This window comes from Ostrea edulis, chromosome 9 (assembly GCF_947568905.1).
Source record: "Ostrea edulis chromosome 9, xbOstEdul1.1, whole genome shotgun sequence".
Lineage (NCBI taxonomy): Eukaryota > Metazoa > Mollusca > Bivalvia > Ostreida > Ostreidae > Ostrea > Ostrea edulis.
In genome coordinates this window covers 42294807-42319955 of record NC_079172.1, presented here as the reverse complement: position 1 = coordinate 42319955, position 25149 = coordinate 42294807, and the positions used below count along the sequence as shown (strand labels likewise).

Genomic DNA, 25149 nt, shown 5'->3' with positions numbered 1-25149 from the left:
AAACTTTGTTATTGTTATATATTAGACCACTCTTAGTGTAAAGAAATATATAAGGAAGAATTACCAAAATTACATATTTATGTGCCTGCTTTAGGTTAAAATGTGTTTAAGATAATGAAATACTGGTGTTATTAATGAAATTTATGATAGAGCAATTTTCATATTCAATTATTGGTGTCAAAATGACAGCTAATACCTCTTTAAAGAGCTTATTACTGTTATATCAATGAACTTCTTGTCTATTTCAAATTGTGTGTATTTGAAAATATTCAACCCTTCCTCAGATATCAGGTCTTGATGACATCTCTTCAACATATACCGTATAACTAGAATTTTTAGCGAGGATTTAATTTTGGTATTATTAGCGAGAATGTTGAGATCAATAAGATTGAATATAGCTAACAATTTATTCCATATCGATTCAGAGGAAATAGCTATCTTTCTTGGAATTATAAAGTTGCTAGAATGGCAAATAAAACTCCAAATTACTCGCCCTTGATTACAGGTGGCGCACGATCCGTTAACGTCCAAGGCATTTCTAACCTCAGATTTAAGAGAGCGTCGGAAGGACACGTTTAGATTAGAAAGTTGTTAAATATTTAGTAACGACGACGGATTACGGTTCGTAGGACCTCACGGCGCTTGGAGACGAACTTAGAAAACGCATTGCAAGACTCTGGGCGGAAAGGAAAGCACGTTGAGAGTTTCAGCTGCAACTGAATTTTCTCTGTCACATTGATTAAATAAAGACATTCAATACACATTTAACGTTTTTCATTATAAATTACTTCGTGATTAAGTTTACATGCTTAAACAGTAGAATTAACAGTAGTAGTAGGTTGAATATAAAATATACAATACATCATAATTTTTTATAAGTTGTTGAATTGCATATGTTTAAAACAATTGATGACTGTATCACTAAGGATTGATAAAATTTCAGCATGAAACATTCATGCAGAATATTACGATCTACAGAGGAAATGTTTAACAACAACCCCCCCAACCCCCCGTAAATACTTTCTGCAACAAAGTCTGTGAAGTCGGACTGAACTGAAGACTGAAATTTATAGCGCACGGCGCTGAGTGGAACTTAAAATGATCGTTGTCGCTGTCACATATGATGACAATGAACCAATTGAATTTTTTAAAAGCTTCATATCTCGGGAATTCTATCCCCGCTCCCTATTTGCACAACAAAAACCTTACAATCTCTCATAAATCTTATGTACACCGGAAGTCAACAAGGACGTAAACGAGTCTTGCGCCACCTATGTTTGAAATAGGGGAAACATTAACTGACAAATATTCGCAATTAGCTCTCGCTTACTATGTATACCCATGATTTATGGGGAAATCGTGAAATTTGTGTCTCGCTAAAAATACGACTTGTACTGTAGGATTCACATGATCACTTGAAGACTATGAAAAGGAGTAAAACAAAAATGTAGAGTTGAAATTTGCATATTGATAAATCTCTATGAATTAGATTTTGAATTTATTCTAATTCTGTTGTAGGTGGCCAGCAAAGATCACAAGACCTTTCGGGATTTGATATGGCACTTGGTTTACAGTCAGAACTACCAGTCTGACCTGGACAAGGCCAGGTAAATTAACAATGATTAAGGGATCATTAAATATGGTAACGGGTGGGGAGTACACACACATTTACTTGGCATGCCTTAATTTAATATAGTTTTTGTTGCCAATAATGACACAATCTTCAAATTCATAGAAAATATTTGTTATTTGTTTCAGTACTAATTGAATATATTTGTTTCAGTATTAATTATCCAAAACTAAGTGAATGTTTGTTTCAGTGTTAATTATCCATAACTAAGCGAATATTTGTTTCAGTGTAAATCATCTATAACTAAGTGAATGTCTGTTTCAGTATTAATTATCCAAAACTAAGTGAATGTTTGTTTCAGTGTAAATCATCTATAACTAAGTGAGTGTTTGTTTCAGTATTAATTATCCATAACTAACTTTTAAGAATGTACATTTGTTTCAGTACAAATTATCCATAACTAAGCGAATATTTGTTTCAGTACTAATTATCCATAACAAAGCGAATATTTGTTTCAGTACTAATTATCCATAACTAACTAATGAGTGTGGACGGTCAGCAAAAATCATCAAGTTCCTACACATTTTTATGTGTAAGTCCTTGTGGACTAAATCATCGTGCATGTATCACTATTGACTATAACCCATCAAATAACACAGACATTGTTATCGCTGGGTTTTCCTTAATCGTGTAAACACACGACATAGACAGCATAGTCTGCATCAGAATCATCTCTGTGGTATTGTGTGAATCATTCGTCTGTGCAATTTATCCCCATGACCTCACCGGGAGAGGTTAGATTGTCACCACGGTTACACTACCTCTTCTGAACAAACAATCCAGGGAATGTTGTTTATTTTTCATTAAATGCTGATCAAGATTTTTTAGCATGAAGTCTTATATCAGCAACTGCTTGGTTAGACATAATTCATTCTTAATATACAGCATGCAGAATAAATTGTAGACTGAGAGACAAAGATCTATTCAATTTACAAAACTAAAAACTCTAGGTCAAACCAATTTGTCCCTGAGGAAAAATCCTATTCTGTAAAATGAAAACAATTTTTGTTACTTGATATACATTTTATATATAGGGCTCACGGCGGGTGCAACCGGTCAACAGGGGATGCTTACTCCTCCTTGACACCTGATCCCACCTCGGGTATATCCAGAGGGTCCGTGTTTGCCCAACTCTCTACTTTGTATTGCTTATAGGAGTTATGAGATTGATCACTGTTTGTTATCTTCACCGATTTTAAAGTCAGGTGTATATTTAAGAAAGGATTGATTCAACAGATGTACATGTATATAAATACATATTATAAAAGAACAGCATGCATATTGATGTACATGTCAAATTCAGTATACATGTACATGTACTGTATATAATACATTATACTTTATAGAAATAGCATCTTCATAAGGAAAATATTGGAGAGGAACAGGATGTTTTTGTCATTCAAACACTATGTATAATGTCGACTTCGTGATGCGTGCTTGCTATTCTGGTATTGCATAATAAATTTGAAGCATTATGTGAACTAAGGCTGCAAAACAAAACTATAGTTACAAAAATCAATAGTTATACGTACGCAAGTTTTCAAACATGGAAGAATTCAACATTTAAAAATTCTCAATATCCTAAACATGTCGATGATTTTGCCCAAATTGATAGAGCATAGGGTAGCTAACTCTTAAAACACCAAGCTCAGCATTCACAAATTGATAGAGCATAGGGTAGCTGACTTTTAAAACACCCAGCTCAACATTTACACAGTGTTGGAATGTTTCATCTCTTTATAGTTGATTCATCAAGTAAGTTAGTGCTACATGCGTTTTGTACTTGCAGTGTGTTCATCTAAACGATAAATGCGACATTGGGGAAAGTTTGGTCATATTTGTGAATGTAAAGTACTACTGTTTGGGAGACAGGGGAAAATGATTTGATGTGCAATCCCATATTTATAGTAGTCAATGCATGGAGTTCATAATTATACAGAGAGAGAGATTATACAGAGAGAGAGAGAGAGAGATTATACAGAGAGATTATACAGAGAGAGAGAGATTAGAGAGACAGAGAGAGAGAGAGATTAGAGAGACAGAGCGATTGAGAGAGAGATTAGAGAGACAGAGCGATTGAGAGAGAGATTACCGGTATACAGAGAGAGAGAGATTATACAGAGAGAGAGATTAGAGAGATTGAGAGAGAGAGAGAGAGAGATTATACAGAGAGAGAGATTATACAGAGAGAGAGATTAGAGACAGAGAGAGAGATTATACACAGAGAGAGATTGGAGAGAGAGACAGAGAGAGAGAGATTATACAGAGAGACAGAGAGAGATTAGACAAAGAGAGATTAGAGAGAGAGAGAGAGAGATTATACAGAGAGAGAGATCGAGAGAGAGTATGCAGCACTGACTATAAACTTTTAGGATGTTGATCTTCATCAAAGATATTTTTGTAGAACCAGTACAATACATAAAAGACTGTTCCTCCAGAAATAGAAACAAACATTATAAATACTGGGCTTTTTGATCCAAACGCTCTGTGATCATTTGTCAAGATTTATGAAAATATCCTCTTTGAATCCACTGCCCTTCAGAACTTAAACTGCTTGTGTAATGAGTTTTATGAGGGATGTGTGTTGAGAGAGAGAAATACTGTTAATCTGGATTACAAGGATTGCATCACGTACTGATACCTTTAATTAAATTTTGTATGCAGGAAAACTTTGTAAAAGGCATCTTCATGAACTGTCAGTACCGAGTGAGCATACAGATAGGTTATTTTCTCTTACATTCTATGTGCTGCTTTTTCTGAAGCCTCCATTAATCCTAGTCTTTCATCAATCATACGGTATATTCAGGGGCCTAGCTGTTTTACAAAAGAATTTACAATTAAGACTTAAAATGTTACATAGTTATAAAAACTCATCACCTTAATTAATTTTATGAGATTTGTATACTTATATAAAATAACAAAACAAAACTTTTTTTATATTCACTTTAAAATCACAATTCAATCAGTGTAATGAAAAAAATGATTGCAAGAGAAGTTTTCGTCTTTGTCACAAGTTCTTTTGTAAAATGTGGCCCTGTTTATTTATAATATGTTAGAGACTCTTAAGTTTCCCGTTTCTTCTACAGAAATTACATAGTATTACTTGTAAACTGTCCCTCAAAATTTGTATACATACACATACATGCACATCTTTACGTCTGGAGACACGGAAGATGCTGATGTGAATGTTTCTGTAAACTTTAACATCGACTCTTTTCAATGGAATGAGAAAGGAATGCTCTTGTAAAATCCAGCAGAAACGATAAGCATTTGCCAAAATTACAAGCCTGATCATAATGTAGTATAGGATTGTTTATGTGTGCACAATGCGCTTCTCCGAGCTAATCCTTTTCAGAAGCTGTAAGTTAAATTAAGCTGGCAAAATTGTTTTTATTTTAGAGCAGAGAGCAAATATTCAGGAAGGTTATTTTCTAATTAAGTGGATTTCGTTGGTTACTTCCCATTTTGTTCTTTTGCCATTAACCTGGGGGAGGAAGAACCAGAAAATGATACATTATTGTCTATCATAAAATCTTCAAGGTTAGAGGGTAAATATGTATATATAACACATCACAGAAAACATCCCCATAGACGGGACCATTAGACAGGAGATCGAATGAGAGTTTTTACAGGCAATATGATATGGAATAGTGCGTTTGCCATTTGTTGAACTGATATACATCAGCCAAAGATATAACAGACTCTGCCAAAGCAATTTACTATACTAAATGAATGCAAGGAAAAAATATGGCCTTGAAAATAGCTTGCAATTATTACGAAAAAAAATTGCATAGTTTTGAAATGATTCCTAAGAAAAAGAGCCTGATGGTTATTGCACATGGGAATTTGTAACACACCTAGCTCTTTTGTATAGAATGAATTCAGGTAATGATATCCCAACAAAAAATGCCGCCACTAATTTTTCTGTCTCTGCCATGAAATGGCCAACTAGGGTATATGGTGTTTTGCCTTTTCCATTATTCCCTATTATTTTAATTTCCTTTCATTATCTCTGCTTCAGATGCACACAATCAAATGAAATTTGGTATGAAGGTACATCATGAGAATATCCAAGTCAAGTTCTTATTTGGTGGTGGTTGAATGATGTTTGACAGAATTGTGCCCCTTGGACTTTAATTTTTTCAAACCATTCATACTTTTCGCTTATAATCGCACTCACACATGGACATTTTGAATTGAAATATATGTCATTAGAATACACAAGTCAATTGATATGTGTTTGTATTTGAGTTAGGTCAAAATATTTTTGGCAGAGTTTAATACATACCAACATACCACTTGAACTTCCAAACAGTTGACCATTTGTACTTGTTGATTTAGCCTTACATGAATATTGGGATATAATAGATATGTCGTGAGAATTCACAGGTCGTTGTTTAGTTACTACATATGTATATTTGGATCTGGTCAGATAATGTTTGGCAGAGTTATGCCTCTTGGACTTAGAAAATTTCAAACAATTCACAATTTTCATTATTTCAGTTATAGAAATGAACATTTTGAGTTGAAATGTGGGATGTAGATACATCCTGAAAATATGCAGGTCACACTCGTATTTGATTCCAGTCAGATAATTTTAGAAGAATTGAGCCACTTTGGCATACATGTAGAAAAGTTTGAAACAATTCACGGTTAAATCTTAGTTACAAAGATCTTAGATATTAAGTATGTTACTGCAGTCAGGCATGGCCATTTTGATTTGAAATTTGCCATATGGATAATATCATGAGAATGTGCAAGTCAAATACTGATTTAGGTCCAGTTGGATAACTTATGGCAGAGTTATGGCCCTTGGGACAGGGCAATCTCATCACTGCAACACGTCTAGTTTCAATATTAAAAATATGTGTGTTATTAGATAGGGATTTTCTGTATTTGTCGGAGAATTCTCAGGAGATGACGTTTCACCTTAAGTTTGCATGGACACACGGTATGGCCTTTGTTGCCTTACCTGTATAGTGCTGTCTGATCTCTGTGAAGACACCGAGAGTTGATAGATCTAATTAGGTATATGACTATTTGTATTTTCTCTTGCAGGGCAATTTTCAGATGGATGACTTGCAAGAACATGTACACAATTAGTTTTGCCAATGCGCCCAAGGGATCTCCAGAAGAAGTCCTGGAGTCCTTCAAAAATAAGAAAGGGACGTACGCCAGAATTTATGAAACACTTTGTGGGTATGTAAAATATCTGTAATGTGTCATCATCTGTTTGATTGTAGGACTTTCAGTCACAGAGCATTGTTACGTGACTAAAGAGCATACTGTTTTTAAAATTATTTATCACAGATACTATTTGATCAAATAGAATGAAGCATCCCAGGTCGATAAAATAAGTGATTTCAAATTCCATAATGTGTTGAATTTTATTTTTCAAAAAAATATATATATAGGAGAGACATTTTCTACGTATTTTTTTAATGACCCCCATAGTTTAAAAGAGAATACATTCAGGGTCTGAAGTTCAATGTACATGTCTTAGAGCTCCGTGTTAAAGTGGACACACCAAATGTCCAATGTGATGTTTGTTTGTTTTTTTAAACACTTGCAGTGACTCAACAGCCAGATGTTGAATAAAGGTGAAAGAAAAATTCTCTATAGACTAATTAATTATTAGAAGGAAGGACAACTCTTGTTGAGTTTTATGTCACCTGAGTCACTTATGTGACTTATTGGCATTGGTCTCTGTCTGTTGTCGTGCGCCGTGTGACTAACTTGCTGATCTTTTTATAGGTATGCTGGTTTGTTCTGTACTGTGCTGACGGGCTTCGCGAAAGGTTTGGACTACCGACCAGGCGACAAGTTTAAAGGGACGGAATACAACCACAGCTGGAACGCGGTGTACATAGATAACAACTGGTATCTAGTGGACTCTCACTGGGCCACGAGATACCTCATCTCCGAGAAGAACATGCCGGAAAACCTGGTACGTGAAGCCGCTTTTGTCTCCGTTATTTGTGTTTTAAGAGTAATCTGCCTTGATAATATTAATTTCCATTTAATAAAGGATGTGGAGGGATATTTATATAAATTATATGTACAGTGCTCCCTCGATATATTACCAACTTTTGTTCAAGTGGCAATATAAGAAATTCACCATTACTGACAACAATTCACTGAGCAGTCAAAAGAAATTCAGTTCCATTAATTTATTTAGGCTCCATTTTGTATTAACATTTAGATAATTTTGAGTTTAATTCAGCAATTATTTGTAATTAACCTGACCACCTGAATATCTTGTCCAGCCTGTCACATTTCACTACAACCCTCGTGAATTTTTAATGGGTACTAGAAAATTGGCATTATTACAGTGCTAAAATTTGACCATATTTGTTTGTGAAAATCAATGGCATTATGCAGGGTTGGTATAATGGGGGTGTTAACCTGGGGAGAAATATGTTTTTTAGGATTTTCAGGGGGGGGGGGGGGGGGGGGGGCAATATATTGAGAAAGCACTATATATGATAAATAATGTGTTATTCTGCTAATAATATTTGTACAGTGTATAAACTGCAATGCAAATTTTTTGAAAATGTATGTCAGTATGATAAAGAAAATGATTCGTTTCTAGTTTTGAAGCACTTTAATTATTTAGTAATGCTACATTTATTGATAAGCAAGTTTCTAAAGAACCAACTATCTGGGATTGTTTGGAATAAGAGAAACATATTGAAGTTTTGATTAAAATATAGAAATTTGTGGAGATATTTAGGTAAGCAATGTAAAAATTTTAAGAATTATATATTAATATATTATTTATTAGAAAAAATATAGAATGGAATGCCAAAGAATTAATCTATATAGAATCGGAATTACTGTATACAAGATTATAAAACACTGTATCAAAGTTCACGTGATGAGAGCGCCCAGATTGATATTTTAGGCGTCTCATCGCACAGTAGCGGTAAGTTTCTTGTCTGGGGAAAGATTCCCTGTTCAAATCTCTTCTACAAATGTTCGGCAGCATTGGTACATGGCTTAGTTCCAACTAACATAAAACAAAATCTAAATGCATGTTGTTTATGCTAACTGTATTTATGTTCTGCATGACCAGTTTTAGATTCCTTATACAACCTGAGTATGTAATCAGACGGAATAGCTGTTCTACATCAGTCCGTGAGAATGTACAATCGCGAGAGTAATACTTTTAAGAACTTAAATGTAAAACATAGATACAGTGGAACCCCGTTATTACATAGCTATAGCAAAACTACAGGGCCAGAGAAAAACATTTCGATATAACCAAATTTCAAAATACAGTGAACCACGGTTATAGCAAAACTAAAACTACAGGACCTGCAAAAGAGATTTCGTTATATCCAAACATGGTTATATCCAATGAAATTTTCGTCATTTTCCTACGATAGGGTAATAAATATCACTTTGCAATAAGTGTGAATTCGTTATAAGGGTGAATTCATTATAAGTGTGAATTCATTATAAGGGTGAATTCGTTATAAGTGTGAATTCGTTATAAGTGTGAATTCGTTATAAGGGTGTTTTACTGTGTGAAATAATATTAAATAAATAATAGCAAGACTTTGATTTCTTGAGAAAGGTTTTCTCACAATAGGAGCGGATATTGCATGTAGTTATACTCTTGTGTAATAAGGAATCTACAGTATATTTAGAGAAAAAAGAATTATGTACAGATTGTTTTAGAACATGATCGTTTTGCTTTAGGAATGACTCTGAGTAATGGAATAATAAATAAAATGCATGACATCTGAAGGAACATTGACTGAGGAATGTTGGCGGGTGATTCATGTTGACAGAGATACAGAATAGTATAGAATGTTTGCATCAGTCTGTCTCACTGAATATTCCATTTCTGTGAACTTTTAACATTATGAATTGCAGTATATCTAGTTCTACTAAAGACAATACATATAGAGGTAAACACGCCCTGTCTTCAAGGGAGCTAACTCTTCTATTAGGATAATTTAATAGCTTAGCATTGAGATAGTGACAGTGCACTGTGATGTAGCTCGATCAGAAAAATCACTGGTATTGCTCTTTATGCTTTATATGAAAGTAAAGAAGGCTTATAATTCTGTTGATGTTGAAATGATTTTAAATAAGCTTTTTATGCTTTCAAAGGTTTTAAGTTGCTGAAATTCATCACTCTTGCTGCATAAAGTGAATAAAGAAGCTTGCACATTTATATTACCAAGTAGTGGCTGTGGACTGTTAAGCATGGTTTTTTCATTTATAAATTCATAAAATATTTGTATTATTGTAGGTGTATGAATACGATGACTTCTACTTCATGACTGACCCCGAGCAACTGATTTACAGTCACTGGTCACAGCGAGAGAAATGGCAGCTTCTGTCACGGCCCCTAAGTCTGGCCGAGTTCGAGGATCTTCCCCTTGTCAAGTCCTACTTTTTTAAATGTGGAATGTACTTCATGTCCCATCAGAAAGGAGTGGTCCCCACCCAGAAAGGGAAAATTGCCATCACTGTTGGTTTTGTAAAACCCACTAACTTCACCTATAAGATCGTATTTGCGGAAAATGGAGATGAAACTTATAAAGGACAGAAGCTGAAAAGTTATGCCTTGCAGGAGACGTCTTACAATGAGGTCACTTTTATCCTCCGAGCTCCTAAATCTGGTCCATACTACTTCACGATTTTTGCCCAGCTGCTGACGGGGGACATTGGGGTGAAGAATGTCTTCACTGCCTCTGCTGAGTATAAAATCATCGCAGACACCACTGCATCCGATGCTGTACCTCTTCCCAACTGCTCCGACAGCAACTGGGGTCCGGGAATCCCAGTGGACCAGCTCGGCCTTGAACCATCAGAAAAAGACGCCATCATTACCACAGCAGACGGCAAAGTCCAGATGGAGTTCAAGAAAAATCGACCTGTCTACATTCTGTGTAAACTCAGAAAGGCTGGAATGAGAGACGAGGACCTTGAGAGATGTGTGTCTGATCGGGAACAGGGAGAAAATATCGTGGTTACTGCGAATCTCCCTGTGGCAGGGGAATATGGTCTTGAAATTTACGGCAATGACCCAGCTAAAGACGGGGATACCTACACACACATCTGCCAATACTTCGTCCACTATGCCCCACCGCAGGACCAAGCCAAGGCTTTCTACCAGGAGGCCCCCAAGCGGTGCCAGGTACCGCCGGCACAACAAGCCTACATCACCAATGGCTACTCTCCAGATAACGCCGGGGTAAGAGTCAGATTTACTTAGTACTTTTTTTTTTATTTAGTACTTTGATTATGAAGATAATGAATTAATTACAAATGACTTTAATTATGAAGATAACGAAGTAACAATTTGCTTTCATTATGAAGATAATGAAGAAATAACAATTATTGACTTTAATTATGAAGATAATGAAGGAATAACAATTTATGTTTTAGTTGCATTGGTTTTCAAAATCACAATGCATATAACTATACTAATGAGACTCTCGCGTGTACATTTATTAAACCCCATGCTGTTACATTTCCTAAACACAGCCTCTAATGAGGTGATGTGCACAACCACTGTCCAGGTATTGACAATTCAATGAACAGCAGACATACAGGAACATATGGATGTCAACTCTGTCATAAATATAGGCTAAGTTGAAAATTTATATACATTGTATATCTAGTACAGTGCTCCCTCGATATTAACACCCCTGTTATAATGCCAACCCCACAAAGTCTGGACAAGGCATTCAGGTGCTCAGGTTAATTACAAGTCATTGCTGAATTGAACTCGACATTATCTGAATGTTTATACAGGATGGAGCCTAAATAAATGTACAGAGTTGCATTTCTTTTGACTGCTCAGTGAACTGTCTGTAATGATGAATTTGTTATATTGCCACCCTGCTTTTGCTCAAATTAGTCTTGAAGAAAAGCTGGCAATATATCGAGGGAGCACTGTATGATGTAAAAATATGGTGTCCATCCTATCACATGTGTAAGTGTTTTGTAATTCATTCTGTCAAGATTCTCCATAGAGTTCAAAGGTCATTTGGAAGTCGAGTGTATAACGTCTAATAAGCAATCATGGTACTTATACTGAGAAAGTTAAAGTTTTAAGTATTAAGTGGCCAGGAAGTCCCCTCACGCTTCACACAGGAAAGTAAACAAAATAATTGTTTGATAGACCTGCAATACAAAAGCCAAGTTGTAAAAAAAAAATGTCCTTGTGTGTCAGATTTGTCTTTCACATTTTATAACAAAGTCTTGGATTCATGATTATACAATAAACTGTTTTTATGGAAAGGTATATTAAAACTTTCTCTCTCATCTCTCTCTCTTCTTTGTCTGTCTCTCTCTCTCTCTCTCTCTCTCTCTCTCTCTCTCTCTCTCTCTCTACAGATTTGTATATCTTATATACATCCTATAATTCTTTTAGATGTATCTGTAATTACTCGAGGAATGTAAAGGTACCGAACGTTTATGTTAAATTCCATGTGTGACATTTAGGTCACACTATGCATACTGATGATGACCCAAAAAGTTAAGTAAGCATTAATTTATTTAAGGCAGGTGTAGAACAAGAATATTAAATTACTTGTAAACTAACAAAGTTGTAATAGTAGATTTTTTTTCATGCTAGATTCGAAATGCAGGTTTCCTTTTAATAGCAAAATAATTGACCCATCCAGCGTAACAAATGCTTTGAAGATTAAACAATTAATGTGAAATGGCTGGAGAATTTGTAACATTAGTTTTATCAGAGACATCACCCCCTAATGATTGTGGAATTACGGTCTTCCATTTTCTTTGTACAAGTTTTCATTTAGATAAAGGCTTAAAAGGATACAACTTTTGTCATGACATTACAGTAATAGTGTGTACAAACTGTATTTGACCTGCAGGAGGATATTGAAGTTTATGTATAACAAATGCCTGATCAGATTCCCCTGCTGTTTCCTTGTTTATCATAAGTGCAATTGTTTGTCAAGTCAGAGATTTGCTAGTAAGTTTGGAGATTTTCATGATTGTGAATGATTTATTAATTTCCTGACATTTTCTTGTGATATTTCAGCTGACCCAGAACATGGCGAACATGAATGTAGGGGGGCCGGGGTATGGAGGAGAGATTGACCTGGACAGCCTTCCTCCCCCACCCCCCGAGCTTCTCCAGCAGCAGTACCTGTATGGTACAGTCCCTGACAGCCGACAGCAGGGCGTATACAACCAGTTTCCACACTCCCATGGTCAGGCTTCCCACGGCTTCACCCCAGGGACAGGGAATGTGCCTATGCCTCCACCCCAGAAGGCAGGAATTAGCAATATTCCACCCAGCAAACCTATACAGGTATATATTGTGTTTTAAAATGTAAGGTTATAAGGAAATTACTCGGTTCAGATATGTGATATAAAACTTGGATGGTGTTATGAAGAGACATCAAAAGTTCAATGTCGGAAAAAAGAAAACTTGCTTATAAGTTGTAACCCTCCTCCCCCCAAGCAAAATTTTGGGAATACCTCAGAACACCATATCCTGTCTTTTCATTCGTCTGTGTCCATCTGTCACACTATTTGCATGGGCCGTAACTTATGTTTTGTTTATATGGCCAGATGACATATCATGACCTGAACCAAGGGTATCTATCTAAGGTTAGGTTCACTGGACCTGAACCAAGGACTTCTGGCTAAGGTTAGGTTCACTGGACCTGAACCAAGGGCATCTGGCCAAGGTGAAGTTTTGATATCTTTGTCCAGGCCATAACTTTGTGATGAAATCTTCATGAAGAAGTTCATACTAGGTATCTTAAGGTCATATTTTGTTGACCCTCCATCAAGATCATATACTACTGGTCAAGGTCACAGGAATAAAAAACTATTTTAAAAGTCTGGTTTGTGATTATGTAATACAATTTCATATGATTTTGTATCATGATATTCAGGTGTGCCGTATTTTGAATATACATAAAATATATATTGGATGAGCCTTGTGGGTAATATTGATCCAGTTAGGAGAGATCTACTTCATATAGTTTTTATATTTAGATATTGAGTGTATCAATGCTTCTGCATGTATGGTAGAAATAGAATGAACATGATCTGAGAATATCGGCCAGAATATGCAACATGACTCTCGTACCTCAGACTGCAGTTGGACTTTGGTATCTCGAACACCAATATCTCGAATATCAAGGATATGTCGAAGTGACTCGGTAGCTCCAACCACTTATTTTCTTTAAGTATTTTACCCTCAATATCTCGAATCTTTAGATATCTCCAAGTTTTTTGTCAGTCCTATTGAGTTTGAAATAACAAAGTTTGACTGTGTATATATATATATATTGAGTTCGAGATAACAAGGTTTGACTGTACTTTTTATCTGGCTTTGATCTTCTGTTAGATGTCCCTTACTCATGCAAATCAGTAAATATATTTACAGTTGTCTCCCTTTTGTACAGGTTGAAAAGCGTTCCGTAGGACAGCAGCCTCCAACTGCACCAGCAACTTTTAAACTGGTTCCTGTCAGAACAGAGCAAGAAATGGCTCCACCCCCAATAGCCCCATCCACAGCGGCCACCAGTCAAAAGCCTAGTCTGGATCAGATCGATCGCCAGGTTCTCCACACTGTGGATGATCATGCTATACAGGTATGTGGTCCTATTGGACCAATGGAGGCACTCATTTATCTCCGTGTGAAGCTCGTTACCAATATACAACAGTGGTTAGAGGAAGTAGTCATCATTTCTAAAAATAGAAAAAAGTCTATCAATTTTGTGAGAAATGAACCCTTGTTATTAGACTTAAAGCTGGTATGTTAAAATTCAGTGATATATTTTGATATCCTAGGTATCTAAAAGTGAACATCCCAGCTTCAGGGAATTGGTTTGGGATTTGATTTTCTCCAAAGACATCACAAATGAAATAGAAAAAGTGAGGTAAGTGTGAACTCCCCCAAACTGTAAAACACAGAGCTTCCATTTTGTCTTTATTATAAAACACTGTTCAAACTTTATATCAATTGTTTCTATTTAGAGTATGAGTCATTTTCCATTTTCTTTATCTGTTTTCTGATATATTCATCGATTTCATGTTTTGGAAAGAAAATTGGGAACTTTCAGCAGCTGCTATTTGATATGGTTCCAAAATGGTTGTGATGGCCATCTCGATTTCCATGCATATTTTACCATGTCTGAATGTCACATTGATATATCAAACTGTTTCAAAAAAATTGATGAACTTCACCAGTTGTTGAATTTTACTTTTGTAGACCTGGCAGTATCTGTCAATGTGTTTGATATTTCAGAGTCATTTTCCGATGGTTAGCCACCAAGAATTTGAAGGAAATCAACTTTGACCACGTGGAGAAAGGAAGTCCGGAGGAGGTGCTATTGGGACTCAAGGAGGGGAAAACCACATACGCAATGGTGTTTGACACTATGTGCAAGTATGTACAACTATTGTTGATTTTTACACTCCCAGTACATGAAACTAAGCAGACATATTACATTTTGTACATGTGTTTCCTTTCATATATTTCCACAAATAATACACAGGTCAATAGAAATTTGAAACTGGTACATATCAAATGTTTTCCATTTTCTTTGAATTAGAATGATTTTAACTATGTTGTAATTATTTGTAATCTAGTGTGTGCATTCTAATGTCACAAAGTTCATCATTGCCAGTTTTTATAAAATTTTCATTTCAGATTATACCAAAGTGTACATTTTCCAAACATTTTATAGAGCTCAATCTGTGATATAAGTTTTGTTGATACTTGGTGCACAACTTGTTTTGGACTGAGGGCCTATGCTAATATTCAAATTCTTTTTAATATATGTCAAAATATTGCATTTTACTTACCTATCTTCCCATAGGTATTATGACCTATTCTTCCTTAAATAAACTTCCTTGAAGAGAAACTTTATATCATTTAAAAGCAGGAAGCCTCCACTGTATATTTATGCTTGAAATTGGGCACAAGCTGGGAAGTGTTTGAACTGAAAATTAAGAGAACCACATGCCATGGATACATGCATAAAGTGACCTACTTCTTTGGTGAATGAATGTATCTTTCACTTAACTTTGACCATATTATCTCAGCCAATTTACAAGAATGTTAGGAATAAGAAACATATGATTTTATGATATATGGAAATAGGGTTATAGAAACTTGCACCTTGGTCACACTTAGGTCACTGATGATAAGAAGTTTGTTAAACCTTGAGCTTGAACAAAAGAAACATTTTCATCAATTATGTTTTCATAAGAGGAATTTTGATTTCAGTTTTGCTGGATTACACTCAAGAATCATCAGTGGCTACGCTAAAGGTGCTGACTATAAACCAGGCATGACCTTCACCCCGGGAACAAACCAGCATTCCTGGAACGCGGTGTACATCTATGGAACTTGGTGCCTGGTCGATGCTCACTGGGCCGCCAGGAGGATCATCGGGAAGCCCACTTCACAGGAGGAATTCCATTACCAGTTGGATGAGTACTTCTTCCTCCCCGATCCTCACCAACTGATCTACACCCACTTCCCTGACGACCAGCAATGGCAGCTGCTGGAGAGGCCCATTACACTGGAGGAATTCGAGAACATGCCTCACATGAAACCTCAATTTTTCAAGTATGGACTAGAGTTTGTGAGTCATCGTACCGCAGTGATTTATGGACGTGGTGAAATGAATGTTCGATTGAGATATCCTGCTCACAAGCTGGCTGTGGCATTTAACTTCACTGTGCAATTTGAGAATGGTGATGAAGAGTACAAAAGTGTGAAGCTAAATCGGTATGGCATGCAGGAAAGTGTTGGAGGCATCGCTTCCTTCCGCCTAAGGCTCCCTGTAAAAGGATCCTACATTCTGTACATCTACGCGAAAGAAGATACGCCGGAAAACAAGGACAATGTGTATGCTCAAGTCTGTGAGTACAAGATTGTCCAAGAGGAAGTGTCCGTTCCTGAGTCAACTCCCTTCCCGCCATGTGCCTACCTTAACTGGGGTCCTGGCACGTCTTTCTACAGATATGGTCTTGCCACTTACCAGCAAACGGCTCAGATCCTTACAAGGGACGGAAAGGCGGAGTTACAAATCAGAATTCCCAAGCAGATGCAGTTCATGGCTAAACTGAAACAGAATGACCGAAATGACGCCGACCTGGAAGGCTATGTGATTCACAGGATTGTAGGAAACACTGTTTATTTTAACATCACTGCTCCAAGTCGCGGTGAATTCGGACTAGAAATTTATGCCAATGACCCATCAACTGAAGGCTCAACGTTGTACCACGTGGCACAATATCTGGTGGAGTGTAACGAAGACGTGAAAACCGTACCACTGCCGAAGTTACCTGCTGGCTACCTCGGAGCTCAACCCAAATTCAATGACTTTGGTCTGAACACTTTAAGCCACCATATTCCTGTCATTCACCTGGAAACAAACACAGTAGAAATTCAGTTCTCCACTGCCCAAGAAATGAGGGTTACAGCCAATCTGATCGAGGTGGAATCAGACCAAGAGATGCCAGATTTTGTTTTTACCCAAACAAAGGGCTCAGTGGTCAGTTTCATCGTAAACATCCAGAAAATCGGCTTCTACAAGCTGCAGCTGTACGCTATTCCAATCCACGACACCAGTCAGCAGTTACCGGGAGTCTACAACTATCTGATCAACTGCCAGAGGAAGACCAAGGAGATATATCCGTTCCCCAAGCAGTACGCGCAGTGGAAAGAAGGCTGCTATATGTGGGAGCCTCTTGTTGTCCATAAGGAAATTGGAAAGCCAGTTGTCAATTTCCACGTTCAGATTCCTCGGGCTGAGGCTGTTGCGGTGGTGACGGATCAGGAGTGGACCCACCTTCAATCCTCGCAGCCAAACATTTGGCAAGGGGAGGTAAATCTTGCACCTTATTACGGCAGAGGAATCAAGTTCACGGTGAATGCCAACTTTGGAGGAGATAAAACAAGTTATGCAACTCTGCTGGAATACACAATATAGACTGATATACATGTGCTGTAATTCACTGATCAATAGTCATTTTTTGAATGTATGTTACTCAATTTTTCTTAGCAAGCATAATTGATTATAGTGTTACAACTGCTTAGCAAAATATTCTGTATAATTCTTCTCAGTTTTTAGAAAGCTTTTGAAATTGTATTTGCATTTATGTTTGTGTCTGTATGGGGAGCTGTTTTGATTCCATTTTCCTTTTAAAATATGAACAATTAATGAAGGTTGAACCATAGGAAATAGATTTGTCAATTGTATTGATAAATTATCGTATCTGTCAGCTATGATTTTATGCATTTATTTATTAGATTTGTGTATCATTTTATTTTGGGGGATCAATTTTTGTTTTTGTCACGACTTGTTGTAGATGTTAAAGTCGCATGTTTTTCTGACATATGTTTTGAGAATGACTTTTATCGCTTGTTAAACAAGTGCTTTAGTTATACCTGTAGTGTGATATTCGTTACTGTAGTTCATTGTCATTATTCTAATGCTTTAAAGACCTATATTTGGGCAGTGGTGAAAACAAAATACATATTGTACAGGATAAAATTTTGACTCGAGTAGACAAATACTCTGTGTCAGGTTAATTAAACTTCTCTGCGATTAATTTTTTCCCCTTCAAATTGACACATTGACTTTCTAATTTCACATGTTAATGAGATGGATTGAATATGTGATTTTTAAAAATAATATACAGGTGTGTATTGATTTTTTGACATCATTTTCACCTGTTGAAGACAATTTACCTGTTGTTTCAGAGTCAGATAGAACACATAGGTGTTTCACATTTATGAAATAAGGCATTTCACATCTATTGAATAATGAGGCCTTTCACATCTATTGAATAATAAGGCCTTTCACATTTATGAAATAAGTGCAATCTGGGTTTTGTTTTTTGCGAGTAGTCACTATTTAACAGTTTCGTATTTTTTGTCAAAAGATCATAAGATGACAGACTCTAATAGTGATGTAATTTTTTGCCCTAGTCAAGTAATTGATTCTGTCTTTCTGATTCTGGCATGGACCAACTTGTATTTCAAAAGTTTAAAATTCAGACATGTTTTGTGTTTGATTGGAAAGAAACCAGTTTAAGTTTTATATGCATACTTTATAGTAGTGTGGGTTCCTTAATTTACCCAAGTACTTAATATGGTGAAATGACTCTTATACATCAAATCATGTGAATGTCGTCTGTTAACCAAAGACTTCTTGCATGTATTAGCAACAGAAAATTAATAGCGAGTTATTTCATTTCTCGAAATTATGTGATAAATTCCTCGTGTATATTTAGGAATCTACAGTACATTTTGAAATATTTAGCAGTATAACACTGTACTGTTACAGAGATAAAGCCTTGCCAGTAAAATCATTGGGAGATTTTTATAGATGTACTGATGCTGGGGCCAAGATGTGTTCAAATGTTAGAGAGGACAGTGAATATTAAATGATATTGTTCATGGCATTGTAAAGTTTAATATCTAACTATTACCTTCCCAGCCAACTGTCATTGGTTTAAACATAAAGTGGTATCTCATTATGACATCCCCCCATCATTTACTTACTACAAAACAGTATAAATAGCCTTTTCGTTTTTGTTTTTTTGTATTACTGTTATACAATCTGTTGTAAGCTGTTTGTAGTAGTGCGCTAGGAATGTTAAATCTTTGAAAAATCTGTCTTATTTTATAAAGCTTTATATTATAGTTATGAATTTAGGCGCAATAAAGCCAAGCTTATCAACATGGTTTGTGTCCTTTATTGACAGGCTGAAGAAATCATGTATTTATTTCAAATAAGGCAATTTATTTGAGAACTATTATGTTCTGCAAAAAATGCTGTAACAATGAAACCAAAAGCAACACAATACCACCTGCAAAACGAACTCTATTGAGAGAAAACTTGTTATTTGGTACTAAACAAAGCCAAGTATGACCTCCGCCAGAAAAGAAAGAGAAATTTAAGTTGAATGTAGTAATGATTTTTAGCTCATCTCTTCTGATGGCTGAAGTGAGTTTTTCTGATCTTATTTTGTCCGTAAATATTTTTAGAGACTATAAGGGCACAGGCTCTAGACAACAGAATGATTGGAGTCCCTCGGATTATCCTTCGAGATATCAAACATTAATCATATGTAGTCATCAAATAGCCAGCTTTGGTAGAGATGTGGAAATTTGTATACCCAAATTAAAGATGTGGAAACTTGTATACCAAAATTAAAGATTGTCATGTTCCATGAGGAGATATTTTTGATGATTCCTTTTCAGATCTCGTGTGCTCAATCTCAAAGTGCAGGCTGTCCAGCGGCCCTAAACTTCCTTTTAAAATCCTTCTTTCTTTTTTTTTTTTTTTTTTTTGGTTAGTTTTGCTAAAATTCCTTTAAAAATATTGAATTGACTAAATTTGATCACTGAATCCATGTATGAAGCTGTTTATTGGTTGGGACTTTGTGACAAAGATATGACTATTAAGGATATACAATGTAGCCAATAATTTCTCTACTTGAGTCTTTTTGAATAAAGTTTATTGTCAAATTTGCAAAGATAAGACCATTTAAATGACTAAAACTGCCCTCCCTAATTTAGTTATGAAATTCTTAGAATTAGCCCTTATTTATTTGTCAGAGAATGCTGGACAGCCTGCAAAATATTCTGTAAAACGTATGATATATTGATCACTAGAAATTCATTTACTAGTAATCACACCGAACATAGTTTCTGTACCAAACTTTTTAAGAATTTAACCTGTAAATCTTAAAACACTGTCTACGCTATTGAGTGTAACCTCTGGCTTAATTATGTCGCTGAAACTAAGGGTTCACTTACAAAAATATTGGAACATATTTCAAATAATTAATCGTGGAAACCGACTTCTTAATTTCCCTTGACCACTCCAGCTTGTACATGAGGGTTAGGATTCTAGAAAAAATTGCCATCATATACACAATCCAACTTTAGGTACCCCTTTCGTAGACAACGAGAAGATCACTGGATAAAACTCTAGGTACTGCATTTCCAAATGCATGAAAATGATAATGTATGCGATGTCGGAAATTTGACTGTTCGTGAAGAGAACAAACAGTGATCAATCTCATAACTCTTATAAGTAATACAAAATTGAGAGTTGGGGAAACACGGGCCCCTGGATACACTAGAGGAGGGATCAGATGCCAAGGAGGAGTAAGCATCCCCAGTTAACCGCGAAACGCAGTTGTGGACATCGTTCATACAAAAGACCAAATATACACGATGTACGTCACGGTTGATTTACTTTTACCTGACGCCAACAGACAATTAGGTCCACATCATATTCGCACAAAACTTTAATCTATTCCATTGAGAGTTTTGATACGTTATTTGAAGAGGCCAAAGCAAGTCCATACTTGGATTTTTCAACACCAGAATATAGACTGAATTCTATGATAATGGATGTTGCCCATCACAGGCTTTTTAAATCACCGCGGGATATGGACGATAATCCTTCCGAATCACGCTGCCAGTTCCTTACACTCATTAACAAAGGGATATATGCCGTCAACATATGCAAAATTCATTTGTCATAAAAAAGTCAGTCTTGTAGTAACATATTTCAAGTTCAAGTCTACACCCTGTATTTCCTACAAATATACTTCTACTATTGCATCCAAACTTTTTAATTACAAACTTTGCAGTGCCTAGATATAGACAATCTTATACTTAATCCATCCATGTGTTCTTGTTCGTCGTCTTCCTTTAACTGTAGTCTAGCTGGACATTTCATTACTGGTGATGTTGATATAGTTGAAAATGAGGACCTGAAATCACAGAGATTGATCACTGTTCGTTATCTTCACCTTTGAATTTAAAAGGCCCTAAATTCGGTCTTTCAATTGGCGACAGACCTTCATCTCTATTATGAATTCTGTCGAAGATTATGCCAGACGATGGGTTAAATATAAAAAAACAACTTGATACCTTGTCAGAATGGATGAAATGTATAAAAGGAATATTAAAATCCCATATTAGACACATGAAAACAAAAGTAGGTACCATATATCCTTCTCTGTTTTGTAAACCAGAAGTGATAAACCACTGAAATAAGTTAAATGAGGAAGATGTTTGGTTCCAGCTGATAAAGCTTGTAACAAAATTGTCTTTGTTTGTAAGGCTCATTATTACAACTGTATCATGAAAGGTGAAGATAACGAACAGTGATCAATCTCATAACTCCTACAAGCAATACAAAACAGATAGTTGGACAAACACGGAACCCTGGACACACTGGATCCAGAGGTGGGATCAGGTGCCTAGGAGGAGTAAGCACCCACTATCGACCGGTCACACCTGCCCGGAGCCCTATATCATAAACGAATTTAGCATTAATTCCACATTTGGTAATCGTACTCATACTCAAACTGCCCTTTCAAAAGATGAAATTCTCCAAAATTATGCTTCAATTCAACATCATAGTCATTGGGATGGATGGATATGAGTTTACCGTATCTATACTGGATTCCTAAACTTCAGAAAAACCTTTACAAAGTGATATGCACAGGATCCAGTAAATGCTCTAACAAACCCCTATCTTTGCTCCTCACGAAAATATTAACAGCTGTGAAGGAGAAACTTCAAACGTACTGTGCCACAACATATGCCAGAAGTGATGTTAATCAAATGTGGATTCTAAAAACACCTTTAAACACTTTCAGTAAATTTGAAACCGCAAAACTTTTCTCAAATCAACAACATTAAAACGTATGATTTTTCAACACTTTATACGACCATTCGTCACGATAATTTAAAGACTAGATAGACAAATACTTCTTCAACAAATATGGAAAAAGGAAATAATCATATCTAATGAATAGCTGCAATAATGGAAACCTCTCGGATTGTTTTTTTTTTTTTTTTTTTTTTTTTTTTTACAACTCCTTAGTATCTCCGTATCGGTGCAAATTGCGGGAGTGATTCACTCCCGCGATCCCGCTACATTTTCGATCAGTCTAGACATTTGCTGACTTTCTTTACGTAAATAAAATGATATTCTATGTTTCTTAGTCAATATATAAATTTACAACCTGCAACTTACGATTTGTAAGGCTCTATTTTACCGTTTTCAACAATTTCGATATACATTTGTATTTTAATTTCTCGATTCATATTTGTGCGTCATGTATGATGTACTGAAGTTTCAACTTCCGATTGTCAAGCTATTTGCATATATGCCATATAAGGTAGTATTTACATTAATGGACGAGTACGGAGGAAAAGCTATTGTAAATCATGATTTTCCTTTCTTTGTCGGAGTGGCTCGAGTAACTACATTTTCGCGCTGATTGTCAATGTTTAGGTTTTTCAGTAGATCCACCTACGAGATCTCGCGGTAACAAGCATGACGGAGCAGACGAAGAATTTTGCATGCTGTACATGATATTTGATGAAAACACCTTAATTAGACATGCCCGAGCACAAAGTTGGTACTCCTTTTTGTGTAAACAACATTTGGGACTAATACACGGAGCTTATTATTGGTTATTCATGAAATTATTTTACACCATTATGGAGATCCTATGGAATTGTACCTCTATCTCGAAAACGTCAGAATAACAAAAATCGGATAGAGCTACATTATTGCAGCTAATCTAAGGATCAGTCATCCAAAAAATTGCATTGTTAAACACCACTTTGATTCCACGCACAGGTACTCTGAAGTTGAAATAAAAAATATGCTGGAGTTACTGATTGACAATATCTTCGTAGTCTTTCAGGTCTTCCGATCTGTTTTTAGATTCTTATGAAGCAGTTTATTGAAAAGCTTAAACATGAGAGGGGAAATCCCTTGCTGTGGCCAAACATTTAGATATTGCTACCGTTTTATCTACTAACTATAATTATTTTCATTCATGAAAGGTGAAGATAACGAACAGTGATCAATCTCATAACTCCTATAAGCAATACAAAATAGATAGTTGGGCAACCATGGACCCCTGGACACACCAGAGGTGGGATCAGGTGCCTAGGAGAAGTAAGCATCCCGGGTCGACCTGTTACACCCGCCGTGAGTCCTATATCCTGATCAGGCATGTCCATTCCATATATCCTTGTGGACTCGAGCTGAACGACACCACAGAGTCCTCCACATATGCTTTGTACTTAGATATTTTATTGAGAATGGATTTTTTTAATATTGCAGACAAACAAACAATCACTCACATACACACTTGTACATCATGGCTGGAAGATATGGCAACAAACTATTGATAAATTATTAAATACATGTATCTTCAAATAAACATTTCCAGTTCAACCATCTTGTTTTTAACACATCAGCTTTGTTCTTTGTTTTATACATTTTTTCTTCAAATCTATAATATGTTTTTAAGTACTTGACTACATTCTGAAATAGTAATTTTTCTCATTTTTCTTTTGGAATACGTACCTTTTGACAAGCAATATTATTAGATTGATGGCTTCCTATTCTCTTGGAAGACCTAGTATTACTGTAATTGCATAAAATTTTAGTCTTTTTCTACATTTTTCATATATCCATTATTCTAAAAGGGACCATAATGGACAAACATGCAGAATTATTTCAGCTTCAATTCGACACCGAGAAAATAAATTATCATCTCTGATTTTTGACAGAAATAAGTACTTGTGCCAAGGATTCTGTGAATAATTCTAAAATTGAACCATATTAACCTTGTATTTAATGTAATTGAAAAATATTTTTTATTAATCTGTTTCCAATCAAGATCTCCCTTTAACTTCAGTTCTTTAGTCCACTTAGATTCACATTTTGGTTTATTGTGTTTATGGGAAGACAAAAATATGTCATATATATATATAGAATGGATGTTGACGGAAAACTAACAATTCAACTTTATGACTAACGGGATAATTGCAGCTTCTCCATCGTCAACTTCCCATATTTATGTAGCAATATTCCATGATCACCTGCACATGGCATTTACATCTCTCAACTAATTGGATACGCAAGAACTTGTTCTGCATATGATCAGTTTTTAAATTGAGACAGACTACTAGCTGGCGAACAAGTTTCAACGGTCTCATTCAGCATTTCGCAGGTTCTATGGTCGTTGTAAAGATAATGTTTGCCAACACAACCTGTAATTGGGTCAAATATGCTGTCCGATGCATGTTTCATACCAATTGTTAGGCTGTTCTTGGCACACTGATTTTGACTACGGATAAGTCCGTTTACCTGATCAAGATATAGGGCTCACGGCGGATGTGACCGGTCAACAGGGGATGCTTACTCCTCCGAGACACCTGATCCCACCTAGCTCTGGCATATCCAGGGGTCCGTATTTGTCGAACTCTCAATACTCTATTCCTTATAGTAGTTATGAGATTGATCAATTTTCGTTATCTTCAACTTTCATGTGTAAGGTCATTGCCAAAGAGTCATGACAAGGACTTTAACAGTGCAGTGATGTGTACCTTGTAACTGTATATGTATCAAATTCGAAATCCTTGAAATTGCTTCTTCTCTCTCAACACTGACATTCCATCTCATTCAATTTATTTACATTAATACATATAGAAAGCA

General features: G+C 35.9%; 1 protein-coding gene across 5 annotated transcripts in view; it reads left to right on the top strand.

Moving 5' to 3' along the window:
- The window catches only part of LOC125657890 (uncharacterized), a 28965-nt gene extending 9622 nt beyond the window's left edge, over positions 1–19343 (top strand). For 3 of the 5 annotated variants that reach the window (XM_048888780.2, XM_056149280.1, XM_056149279.1), the window contains exons 3-11: positions 1519–1607; positions 6689–6829; positions 7385–7577; positions 9894–10841; positions 12663–12935; positions 14044–14232; positions 14432–14520; positions 14889–15029; positions 15873–19343. In XM_048888780.2, the coding sequence (XP_048744737.1) occupies positions 1519–1607; positions 6689–6829; positions 7385–7577; positions 9894–10841; positions 12663–12935; positions 14044–14232; positions 14432–14520; positions 14889–15029; positions 15873–17586 (3777 nt within the window). In that variant the 3' untranslated portion in view covers positions 17587–19343. Of the gene's footprint in view, positions 1–1518; positions 1608–6688; positions 6830–7384; positions 7578–8534; positions 8556–9893; positions 10842–12662; positions 12936–14043; positions 14233–14431; positions 14521–14888; positions 15030–15872 lie in introns of all 5 variants that reach the window. The other 2 variants (XM_048888778.2, XM_048888779.2) reach the window with 1 other exon arrangement.
- Positions 19344–25149: the final 5806 nt, after the last annotated feature.